This window comes from Haliaeetus albicilla, chromosome 3, assembly GCF_947461875.1.
Source record: "Haliaeetus albicilla chromosome 3, bHalAlb1.1, whole genome shotgun sequence".
Lineage (NCBI taxonomy): Eukaryota > Metazoa > Chordata > Aves > Accipitriformes > Accipitridae > Haliaeetus > Haliaeetus albicilla.
In genome coordinates, this window is record NC_091485.1 from 76,411,306 (window position 1) to 76,423,253 (window position 11,948).

The window sequence follows — 11,948 nt, forward strand, 5'->3', positions numbered from 1 at the left end:
TCAAGCACCATTTCCCCTTTGTAAATTCACGCCGACCACTCCCCATCACCTTCTTGTCCGTCCTGGGATTGGCAGCGCTTTCCGGGAAGACTTCCTACATCACCGTCCACAGGAACAACACCAGGCTCACTGGCATCTCCTTACCCCGATCTTCCATCCTGATCTTCTTCAAGATAGGAGGGCAAAGAGCTGTGTACCAAGTATCAGGAACCGCGCCCAGGGGCTATGACCTGTCCGAGATAATTGAGAGGGGCCTCACAAGGCTATCGGACAGCTCCTTCCGCATTTGTGGCTACAACCCCTCAGGCCCCACGGACACGCGTCCACCCAGTCACACAGCAATCATTCCTACCACCCTTCCTCTTCTTCAGCAACAAGCACTGCTCACCTGACAAACTGCCCGCAAAACACTCACCTTGGCTCAACTGGGGCAGGCATTGCCAGTCATCAACCCTTCGCCATACGTCTACCACCACCAAGCCCTTGGCTCTGCAGCCATATGCAGCGTGCTCACCTCTAACTACCCATAGCAATGTCTAAATCCTCCTTCTGCCCATCACACGCCCTGCAGAGAAATGGCCTCACCCCTCGGCACTCACCCCAACTACAGACCCCAAAGGCCCTGGCTCACCTCCGCCCCTGCCTGCCGCTCCCACTGCCCCTCAGCCTCTCGCCACACTCACGGGCTGCTCTGAAACTCACCTGCCCTTGCAACGTGCCCCACATCTGTGTCACGCCAGAGCCCAGGCTGCAAACTTGCCGGCCCCTACGAAGGGCAGCGCTACGGAGGGGCCAACACAAGCCTTTGGCGAGCCTGGCAGGGCTCCCCACGGCACAGGGCTTGCGAGCTCTGAACCAGGGCTGCCGGGACAACGGCCTGCTCCTGCAAACAGCCCTCCTCTGACCCCTTGCACTGCCAGCCCCAGCCCCAGGGACGGCACCAAGGGGCCACGAGCCCACACAGGCAGCCTCCCTTCTCCCAGCTACAACCCCACCAGCAAGAGGGGCACCGAGACTCCCACAGAGCACACCCAAGGGGAAAGGCCAGGCCTAAAGACAGCCTTAGCGAGCTGGGAGCAAGGCAGAGAGGGACCGAACGCGATGGAAGGGGCAGCGTCTCACGCCTGGCACACCTCCAAAGACCAGACCAGCCTGCCAGGGCTCTGAGGAAACGGGGCCCACTCTTCACAACCCACCCAAAAACCACACCACACGACTGCCACGGGATGACCTCACTGATGACACCCCACCTCTCCTACGTTTTCCCAATGTCTGCAGAGTGCGATGGCACGTGCCATCAACCCCAAGCCTTTGAATTCTAATAGCCACACTTAAAAGCTGCCGCCAGGGTCAGACGGACACATCCTCAAGAGGAGGACGTGAAATTGGAGAATTGCGGCAAGGGAGACACACCCCGCCTCATTACTTGCATGGATGGACCATGCAAGAGCTGCTTGCTGCAAAATGACATCATGCACGAAGGCTGACTCACCCCTCGGGCGCTCAGCGACCAGCATAAAAGCCAGCCCAGCACCTCTCTCCCTCACACACTTCTCCCAACGCCTTCTCCTCCACCGTCAACAAGGTGAGCCTCAACCCCCTTCCCCTCCTTCTCCTGCCCCACCTGCACCATCTCTTCCACCACGCTCTGCCCCCAGCCTCAGCAGCCCTGACCGCCACACTCCCCCCAGACCCACACCGGGCCTCCCCACCCCCTCGCCCTCCTGCAACACTGCCCCTCGCGTCCCCACGCCCCTCCGCTTCCTCAACACCCTCTCTTCCAGGGCCCCTCCACACCACAGACATGGCCTGCTACGACCTCTGCCGCCCCTGCGGACCCACCCCGCTGGCTAACAGCTGCAACGAGCCCTGTGTCCAGCAGTGCCAGGACTCCCGCGTCGTCATCCAGCCTCCCGCCGTGCTGGTCACCCTGCCAGGACCCATCCTCAGCTCCTTCCCCCAGAGCACCGCCGTCGGATCCTCCTCATCGGCTGCCGTGGGCAACGTCCTCAGCTCCCAGGGAGTGCCCATCTCTGGTGGCTTCGGAGGCCTGGGCGGTTACGGCTTCGGAGGCCTGGGCTGCTTCGGCGGCAGAAGAGGCTGCTACCCATGCTAAGGGCCCCTGACGCCAACCGCCCACACCCTGGAAGCCACGGCATGGATCGAGGATGCACCTCCATCCAGCATGTTGCTCGCACACGGGCTCAGTAACAACGGCTCCTTCTCTCAAGGCACAAAGCAAGCACCTTCTCACAAGCCAAAGACCACTGGGGACCTCCAGTGTGCTGCTCACCTCGTGGGGCGGGAAGATCTAGGAGCTCTGCCGAGATCTGTCTCACACAAGGGACCTCAGCTCACGGTCGCCCTCCTTGCACCTCAGAGTGGCTCCTTTCCATTTGCCGCTCCTGCCTTTTCGCTCTTTTTTTTGGTCTCTCAATAAAGTTCTCCTGCATCCCAGCCTGAGACGCCTCCTCTTCCTTTCTTCTCCCATGGCTCTTCCAACCTCACCCAGCACAAAGCCAGGCCTCCAGAGGCCATCGGGCTGGCTGCAAAGGGCCTACAAGACCTCTCTTAGGAAGTATGTCCCCAGCAGCAACATCACCACACACCGCCACGGCGGGCCTTCCAGCCCATGACACAACCCTTTCAGTTACCCAAACAAAGGCTGGGACACGCTAATGCACTTCTACCCATGCCTCTGACACAAGCTCCCTGTGGCGGCACACACTACACCAACCCTCTTCCCCACCACGACTCTCTGAGCAACACACCAAGCAGAAGCACAGCCAACAGAATCATTTAGCAAGGAACCTCTGCACATCATCTAGTTCAACACAAACTGCTCAAGGAGGCTCAGCGCCAGCAGGCTCTCCACAACCACGTCCAGTCAGGTTTTCAGCATCTCCAAGGACGGAGACTCCAACACCTCTCTGCGCAACCAGTTCCACTGCTTCACCACCCTCACACTGAAAAGGGGCTGCCTTCTCTGCCAAGGAAATGGCACGTCTTGTCAGCTTTCTCCATTCACCCTTGACCCGGCCGTGGGCACCGATGAGAAGAGTCTGACTCCCCTGTCCACGTTGCCCCGCCACACGCGATTTAGACACAGTGATGACATGTCCCCTGCGTGGGCTTCCCTCCTGGCTGAAAAGCCTCCCAGCTCTCTCCTCTCCTCCTCAGACCAAAGATGCTCCAGTCCCTTCAGCGTCTTGGTGGCCCTGCCTCCACTCGACTCGCCCCACCAAGGCCATGTCCTTCCTCCACCGGAGAGCCCTCAGCTGGACACAGGACTCCACACGGGGCCTCACCAGCAGCGAAGAGAAAGCAAGATCACCTCCCATGACCTGCTGAAAACGCTCTCCCAAGACCACCCTGAAGAATCTTGGCTTCTTCTGCGGCAAGCGCGCATTGCTGCCTCGCAGGCAGCTCGTTCTCCACCAGCACCACAAGATCGGGCTCAGTAAAGCTGGCGGCCCCCAGCACGTCCTGGGGCCCGGCGCGATTCCTCCCCAGATGCAGGACTTTCTGTCTCCTCCTGTTCAACTTCAGGAGATTCCTCTCTGACCTGATCACCAGCCTCTCCAGCTCTCTCGGTAAAGCAACACAGTCTTCCAGTGCCTCAGCCTCTCTTCCAGGTTTTGCATCATCTGCCAACTCGCTGATGGGGCACTCCGACACACTGCCCAGGACTTTGCTGATGGTGTTGAACAGTGTCGGTCCTACAGCCTCTGACCATGCAGTGGGAGAAAGCGTCAAAGGCTTTACAAGAGAGTTGAGAGAAACACCAGCCACACCTCTCTCTGCGACCACAAAGCTGATCTCTTCAACGCAGACAACAGGCAGGTCGGTCAAGCACCATTTCCCCTTTGTAAATTCACGCCGACCACTCCCCATCACCTTCTTGTCCGTCCTGGGATTGGCAGCGCTTTCCGGGAAGACTTCCTACATCACCGTCCACAGGAACAACACCAGGCTCGCTGGCATCTCCTTACCCCGATCTTCCATCCTGATCTTCTTCAAGATAGGAGGGCAAAGAGCTGTGTACCAAGTATCAGGAACCGCGCCCAGGGGCTATGACCTGTCCGAGATAATTGAGAGGGGCCTCACAAGGCTATCGGACAGCTCCTTCCGCATTTGTGGCTACAACCCCTCAGGCCCCACGGACACGCGTCCACCCAGTCACACAGCAATCATTCCTACCACCCTTCCTCTTCTTCAGCAACAAGCACTGCTCACCTGACAAACTGCCCGCAAAACACTCACCTTGGCTCAACTGGGCCAGTCATCAACCCTTCGCCATACGTCTACCGCCACCAAGCCCTTGGCTCTGCAGCCATATGCAGCGTGCTCACCTCTAACTACCCATAGCAATGTCTAAATCCTCCTTCTGCCCATCACACGCCCTGCAGAGAAATGGCCTCACCCCTCGGCACTCACCCCAACTACAGACCCCAAAGGCCCTGGCTCACCTCCGCCCCTGCCTGCCGCTCCCACTGCCCCTCAGCCTCTCGCCACACTCACGGGCTGCTCTGAAACTCACCTGCCCTTGCAACGTGCCCCACATCTGTGTCACGCCAGAGCCCAGGCTGCAAACTTGCCGGCCCCTACGAAGGGCAGCGCTACGGAGGGGCCAACACAAGCCTTTGGCGAGCCTGGCAGGGCTCCCCACGGCACAGGGCTTGCGAGCTCTGAACCAGGGCTGCCGGGACAACGGCCTGCTCCTGCAAACAGCCCTCCTCTGACCCCTTGCACTGCCAGCCCCAGCCCCAGGGACGGCACCAAGGGGCCACGAGCCCACACAGGCAGCCTCCCTTCTCCCAGCTACAACCCCACCAGCAAGAGGGGCACCGAGACTCCCACAGAGCACACCCAAGGGGAAAGGCCAGGCCTAAAGACAGCCTTAGCGAGCTGGGAGCAAGGCAGAGAGGGACCGAACGCGATGGAAGGGGCAGCGTCTCACGCCTGGCACACCTCCAAAGACCAGACCAGCCTGCCAGGGCTCTGAGGAAACGGGGCCCACTCTTCACAACCCACCCAAAAACCACACCACACGACTGCCACGGGATGACCTCACTGATGACACCCCACCTCTCCTACGTTTTCCCAATGTCTGCAGAGCGCGATGGCACGTGCCATCAACCCCAAGCCTTTGAATTCTAATAGCCACACTTAAAAGCTGCCGCCAGGGTCAGACGGACACATCCTCAAGAGGAGGACGTGAAATTGGAGAATTGCGGCAAGGGAGACACACCCCGCCTCATTACTTGCATGGATGGACCATGCAAGAGCTGCTTGCTGCAAAATGACATCATGCACGAAGGCTGACTCACCCCTCGGGCGCTCAGCGACCAGCATAAAAGCCAGCCCAGCACCTCTCTCCCTCACACACTTCTCCCAACGCCTTCTCCTCCACCGTCAACAAGGTGAGACTCAACCCCCTTCCCCTCCTTCTCCTGCCCCGTCTCTTCCACCACGCTCTGCCCCCAGACTCAGCAGCCCTGACCGCCACGCTCCCCCCGGACCCACACCGGGCCTCCCCACCCCCTCGCCCTCCTGCAACACCGCCCCTCGCATCCCCACGCCCCTCCGCTTCCTCAACACCCTCTCTTCCAGGGCCCCTCCACACCACAGACATGGCCTGCTACGACCTCTGCCGCCCCTGCGGACCCACCCCGCTGGCTAACAGCTGCAACGAGCCCTGTGTCCAGCAGTGCCAGGACTCCCGCGTCGTCATCCAGCCTTCTACCGTGGTGGTCACCCTGCCAGGACCCATCCTCAGCTCCTTCCCCCAGAGCACCGCCGTCGGATCCTCCTCATCGGCTGCCGTGGGCAACGTCCTCAGCTCCCAGGGAGTGCCCATCTCTGGTGGCTTCGGAGGCCTGGGCGGCTACGGCTTCGGAGGCCTGGGCTGCTTCGGCGGCAGAAGAGGCTGCAACCCCTGCTAAGGGCCCCTGACGCCAACCGCCCACACCCTGGAAGCCACGGCATGGATCGAGGATGCACCTCCATCCAGCATGTTGCTCGCACACGGGCTCAGTAACAACGGCTCCTTCTCTCAAGGCACAAAGCAAGCACCTTCTCACAAGCCAAAGACCACTGGGGACCTCCAGTGTGCTGCTCACCTCGTGGGGCGGGAAGATCTAGGAGCTCTGCCGAGATCTGTCTCACACAAGGGACCTCAGCTCACGGTCGCCCTCCTTGTACCTCAGAGTGGCTCCTTTCCATTTGCCGCTCCTGCCTTTTCGCTCTTTTTTTTGGTCTCTCAATAAAGTTCTCCTGCATCCCAGCCTGAGACGCCTCCTCTTCCTTTCTTCTCCCATGGCTCTTCCAACCTCACCCAGCACAAAGCCAGGCCTCCAGAGGCCATCGGGCTGGCTGCAAAGGGCCTACAAGACCTCTCTTAGGAAGTATGTCCCCAGCAGCAACATCACCACACACCGCCACGGCGGGCCTTCCAGCCCATGACACAACCCTTTCAGTTACCCAAACAAAGGCTGGGACACGCTAATGCACTTCTACCCATGCCTCTGACACAAGCTCCCTGTGGCGGCACACACTACACCAACCCTCTTCCCCACCACGACTCTCTGAGCAACACACCAAGCAGAAGCACAGCCAACAGAATCATTTAGCAAGGAACCTCTGCACATCATCTAGTTCAACACAAACTGCTCAAGGAGGCTCAGCGCCAGCAGGCTCTCCACGACCACGTCCAGTCAGGTTTTCAGCATCTCCAAGGACGGAGACTCCAACACCTCTCTGCGCAACCAGTTCCACTGCTTCACCACCCTCACACTGAAAAGGGGCTGCCTTCTCTGCCAAGGAAATGGCACGTCTTGTCAGCTTTCTCCATTCACCCTTGACCCGGCCGTGGGCACCGATGAGAAGAGTCTGACTCCCCTGTCCACGTTGCCCCGCCACACGCGATTTAGACACAGTGATGACATGTCCCCTGCGTGGGCTTCCCTCCTGGCTGAAAAGCCTCCCAGCTCTCTCCTCTCCTCCTCAGACCAAAGATGCTCCAGTCCCTTCAGCGTCTTGGTGGCCCTGCCTCCACTCGACTCGCCCCACCAAGGCCATGTCCTTCCTGCACCGGAGAGCCCTCAGCTGGACACAGGACTCCACACGGGGCCTCACCAGCAGCGAAGAGAAAGCAAGATCACCTCCCATGACCTGCTGAAAACGCTCTCCCAAGACCACCCTGAAGAATCTTGGCTTCTTCTGCGGCAAGCGCGCATTGCTGCCTCGCAGGCAGCTCGTTCTCCACCAGCACCACAAGATCGGGCTCAGTAAAGCTGGCGGCCCCCAGCACGTCCTGGGGCCCGGCGCGATTCCTCCCCAGATGCAGGACTTTCTGTCTCCTCCTGTTCAACTTCAGGAGATTCCTCTCTGACCTGATCACCAGCCTCTCCAGCTCTCTCGGTAAAGCAACACAGTCTTCCAGTGCCTCAGCCTCTCTTCCAGGTTTTGCATCATCTGCCAACTCGCTGATGGGGCACTCCGACACACTGCCCAGGACTTTGCTGATGGTGTTGAACAGTGTCGGTCCTACAGCCTCTGACCATGCAGTGGGAGAAAGCGTCAAAGGCTTTACAAGAGAGTTGAGAGAAACACCAGCCACACCTCTCTCTGCGACCACAAAGCTGATCACTTCAACGCAGACAACAGGCAGGTCGGTCAAGCACCATTTCCCCTTTGTAAATTCACGCCGACCACTCCCCATCACCTTCTTGTCCGTCCTGGGATTGGCAGCGCTTTCCGGGAAGACTTCCTACATCACCGTCCACAGGAACAACACCAGGCTCACTGGCATCTCCTTACCCCGATCTTCCATCCTGATCTTCTTCAAGATAGGAGGGCAAAGAGCTGTGTACCAAGTATCAGGAACCGCGCCCAGGGGCTATGACCTGTCCGAGATAATTGAGAGGGGCCTCACAAGGCTATCGGACAGCTCCTTCCGCATTTGTGGCTACAACCCCTCAGGCCCCACGGACACGCGTCCACCCAGTCACACAGCAATCATTCCTACCACCCTTCCTCTTCTTCAGCAACAAGCACTGCTCACCTGACAAACTGCCCGCAAAACACTCACCTTGGCTCAACTGGGCCAGTCATCAACCCTTCGCCATACGTCTACCGCCACCAAGCCCTTGGCTCTGCAGCCATATGCAGCGTGCTCACCTCTAACTACCCATAGCAATGTCTAAATCCTCCTTCTGCCCATCACACGCCCTGCAGAGAAATGGCCTCACCCCTCGGCACTCACCCCAACTACAGACCCCAAAGGCCCTGGCTCACCTCCGCCCCTGCCTGCCGCTCCCACTGCCCCTCAGCCTCTCGCCACACTCACGGGCTGCTCTGAAACTCACCTGCCCTTGCAACGTGCCCCACATCTGTGTCACGCCAGAGCCCAGGCTGCAAACTTGCCGGCCCCTACGAAGGGCAGCGCTACGGAGGGGCCAACACAAGCCTTTGGCGAGCCTGGCAGGGCTCCCCACGGCACAGGGCTTGCGAGCTCTGAACCAGGGCTGCCGGGACAACGGCCTGCTCCTGCAAACAGCCCTCCTCTGACCCCTTGCACTGCCAGCCCCAGCCCCAGGGACGGCACCAAGGGGCCACGAGCCCACACAGGCAGCCTCCCTTCTCCCAGCTACAACCCCACCAGCAAGAGGGGCACCGAGACTCCCACAGAGCACACCCAAGGGGAAAGGCCAGGCCTAAAGACAGCCTTAGCGAGCTGGGAGCAAGGCAGAGAGGGACCGAACGCGATGGAAGGGGCAGCGTCTCACGCCTGGCACACCTCCAAAGACCAGACCAGCCTGCCAGGGCTCTGAGGAAACGGGGCCCACTCTTCACAACCCACCCAAAAACCACACCACACGACTGCCACGGGATGACCTCACTGATGACACCCCACCTCTCCTACGTTTTCCCAATGTCTGCAGAGTGCGATGGCACGTGCCATCAACCCCAAGCCTTTGAATTCTAATAGCCACACTTAAAAGCTGCCGCCAGGGTCAGACGGACACATCCTCAAGAGGAGGACGTGAAATTGGAGAATTGCGGCAAGGGAGACACACCCCGCCTCATTACTTGCATGGATGGACCATGCAAGAGCTGCTTGCTGCAAAATGACATCATGCACGAAGGCTGACTCACCCCTCGGGCGCTCAGCGACCAGCATAAAAGCCAGCCCAGCACCTCTCTCCCTCACACACTTCTCCCAACGCCTTCTCCTCCACCGTCAACAAGGTGAGACTCAACCCCCTTCCCCTCCTTCTCCTGCCCCGTCTCTTCCACCACGCTCTGCCCCCAGCCTCAGCAGCCCTGACCGCCACGCTCCCCCCGGACCCACACCGGGCCTCCCCACCCCCTCGCCCTCCTGCAACACCGCCCCTCGCATCCCCACGCCCCTCCGCTTCCTCAACACCCTCTCTTCCAGGGCCCCTCCACACCACAGACATGGCCTGCTACGACCTCTGCCGCCCCTGCGGACCCACCCCGCTGGCTAACAGCTGCAACGAGCCCTGTGTCCAGCAGTGCCAGGACTCCCGCGTCGTCATCCAGCCTTCTACCGTGGTGGTCACCCTGCCAGGACCCATCCTCAGCTCCTTCCCCCAGAGCACCGCCGTCGGATCCTCCTCATCGGCTGCCGTGGGCAACGTCCTCAGCTCCCAGGGAGTGCCCATCTCTGGTGGCTTCGGAGGCCTGGGCGGCTACGGCTTCGGAGGCCTGGGCTGCTTCGGCGGCAGAAGAGGCTGCAACCCCTGCTAAGGGCCCCTGACGCCAACCGCCCACACCCTGGAAGCCACGGCATGGATCGAGGATGCACCTCCATCCAGCATGTTGCTCGCACACGGGCTCAGTAACAACGGCTCCTTCTCTCAAGGCACAAAGCAAGCACCTTCTCACAAGCCAAAGACCACTGGGGACCTCCAGTGTGCTGCTCACCTCGTGGGGCGGGAAGATCTAGGAGCTCTGCCGAGATCTGTCTCACACAAGGGACCTCAGCTCACGGTCGCCCTCCTTGTACCTCAGAGTGGCTCCTTTCCATTTGCCGCTCCTGCCTTTTCGCTCTTTTTTTTGGTCTCTCAATAAAGTTCTCCTGCATCCCAGCCTGAGACGCCTCCTCTTCCTTTCTTCTCCCATGGCTCTTCCAACCTCACCCAGCACAAAGCCAGGCCTCCAGAGGCCATCGGGCTGGCTGCAAAGGGCCTACAAGACCTCTCTTAGGAAGTATGTCCCCAGCAGCAACATCACCACACACCGCCACGGCGGGCCTTCCAGCCCATGACACAACCCTTTCAGTTACCCAAACAAAGGCTGGGACACGCTAATGCACTTCTACCCATGCCTCTGACACAAGCTCCCTGTGGCGGCACACACTACACCAACCCTCTTCCCCACCACGACTCTCTGAGCAACACACCAAGCAGAAGCACAGCCAACAGAATCATTTAGCAAGGAACCTCTGCACATCATCTAGTTCAACACAAACTGCTCAAGGAGGCTCAGCGCCAGCAGGCTCTCCACAACCACGTCCAGTCAGGTTTTCAGCATCTCCAAGGACGGAGACTCCAACACCTCTCTGCGCAACCAGTTCCACTGCTTCACCACCCTCACACTGAAAAGGGGCTGCCTTCTCTGCCAAGGAAATGGCACGTCTTGTCAGCTTTCTCCATTCACCCTTGACCCGGCCGTGGGCACCGATGAGAAGAGTCTGACTCCCCTGTCCACGTTGCCCCGCCACACGCGATTTAGACACAGTGATGACATGTCCCCTGCGTGGGCTTCCCTCCTGGCTGAAAAGCCTCCCAGCTCTCTCCTCTCCTCCTCAGACCAAAGATGCTCCAGTCCCTTCAGCGTCTTGGTGGCCCTGCCTCCACTCGACTCGCCCCACCAAGGCCATGTCCTTCCTGCACCGGAGAGCCCTCAGCTGGACACAGGACTCCACACGGGGCCTCACCAGCAGCGAAGAGAAAGCAAGATCACCTCCCATGACCTGCTGAAAACGCTCTCCCAAGACCACCCTGAAGAATCTTGGCTTCTTCTGCGGCAAGCGCGCATTGCTGCCTCGCAGGCAGCTCGTTCTCCACCAGCACCACAAGATCGGGCTCAGTAAAGCTGGCGGCCCCCAGCACGTCCTGGGGCCCGGCGCGATTCCTCCCCAGATGCAGGACTTTCTGTCTCCTCCTGTTCAACTTCAGGAGATTCCTCTCTGACCTGATCACCAGCCTCTCCAGCTCTCTCGGTAAAGCAACACAGTCTTCCAGTGCCTCAGCCTCTCTTCCAGGTTTTGCATCATCTGCCAACTCGCTGATGGGGCACTCCGACACACTGCCCAGGACTTTGCTGATGGTGTTGAACAGTGTCGGTCCTACAGCCTCTGACCATGCAGTGGGAGAAAGCGTCAAAGGCTTTACAAGAGAGTTGAGAGAAACACCAGCCACACCTCTCTCTGCGACCACAAAGCTGATCTCTTCAACGCAGACAACAGGCAGGTCGGTCAAGCACCATTTCCCCTTTGTAAATTCACGCCGACCACTCCCCATCACCTTCTTGTCCGTCCTGGGATTGGCAGCGCTTTCCGGGAAGACTTCCTACATCACCGTCCACAGGAACAACACCAGGCTCACTGGCATCTCCTTACCCCGATCTTCCATCCTGATCTTCTTCAAGATAGGAGGGCAAAGAGCTGTGTACCAAGTATCAGGAACCGCGCCCAGGGGCTATGACCTGTCCGAGATAATTGAGAGGGGCCTCACAAGGCTATCGGACAGCTCCTTCCGCATTTGTGGCTACAACCCCTCAGGCCCCACGGACACGCGTCCACCCAGTCACACAGCAATCATTCCTACCACCCTTCCTCTTCTTCAGCAACAAGCACTGCTCACCTGACAAACTGCCCGCAAAACACTCACCTTGGCTCAACTGGGCCAGTCATCAAC

General features: G+C 59.5%; 3 protein-coding genes across 3 annotated transcripts; all 3 read left to right on the top strand.

Annotated features, from left to right (window-relative positions):
- The first annotated feature begins 1,464 nt into the window (after positions 1-1,464).
- LOC138684646 (feather keratin-like) lies at positions 1,465-2,116 on the top strand. The gene is made up of 2 exons (XM_069778635.1): positions 1,465-1,585; positions 1,785-2,116. Exons 1-2 carry the CDS (start codon positions 1,465-1,467, stop codon positions 2,114-2,116), a joined length of 453 nt encoding a protein of 150 aa, XP_069634736.1.
- A 3,517-nt stretch (positions 2,117-5,633) lies between these two features.
- On the top strand, positions 5,634-5,945 carry LOC138684631 (feather keratin-like). Its single transcript, XM_069778606.1, has one exon. The coding sequence runs from the start codon at positions 5,634-5,636 to the stop codon at positions 5,943-5,945; it is 312 nt and encodes a 103-aa protein (XP_069634707.1).
- Positions 5,946-9,462: 3,517 nt separating this feature from the next.
- Positions 9,463-9,774, top strand: LOC138684632 (feather keratin-like). The gene has a single exon (XM_069778607.1). It carries the CDS (start codon positions 9,463-9,465, stop codon positions 9,772-9,774), a length of 312 nt encoding a protein of 103 aa, XP_069634708.1.
- The last annotated feature ends 2,174 nt before the right edge of the window (positions 9,775-11,948 follow it).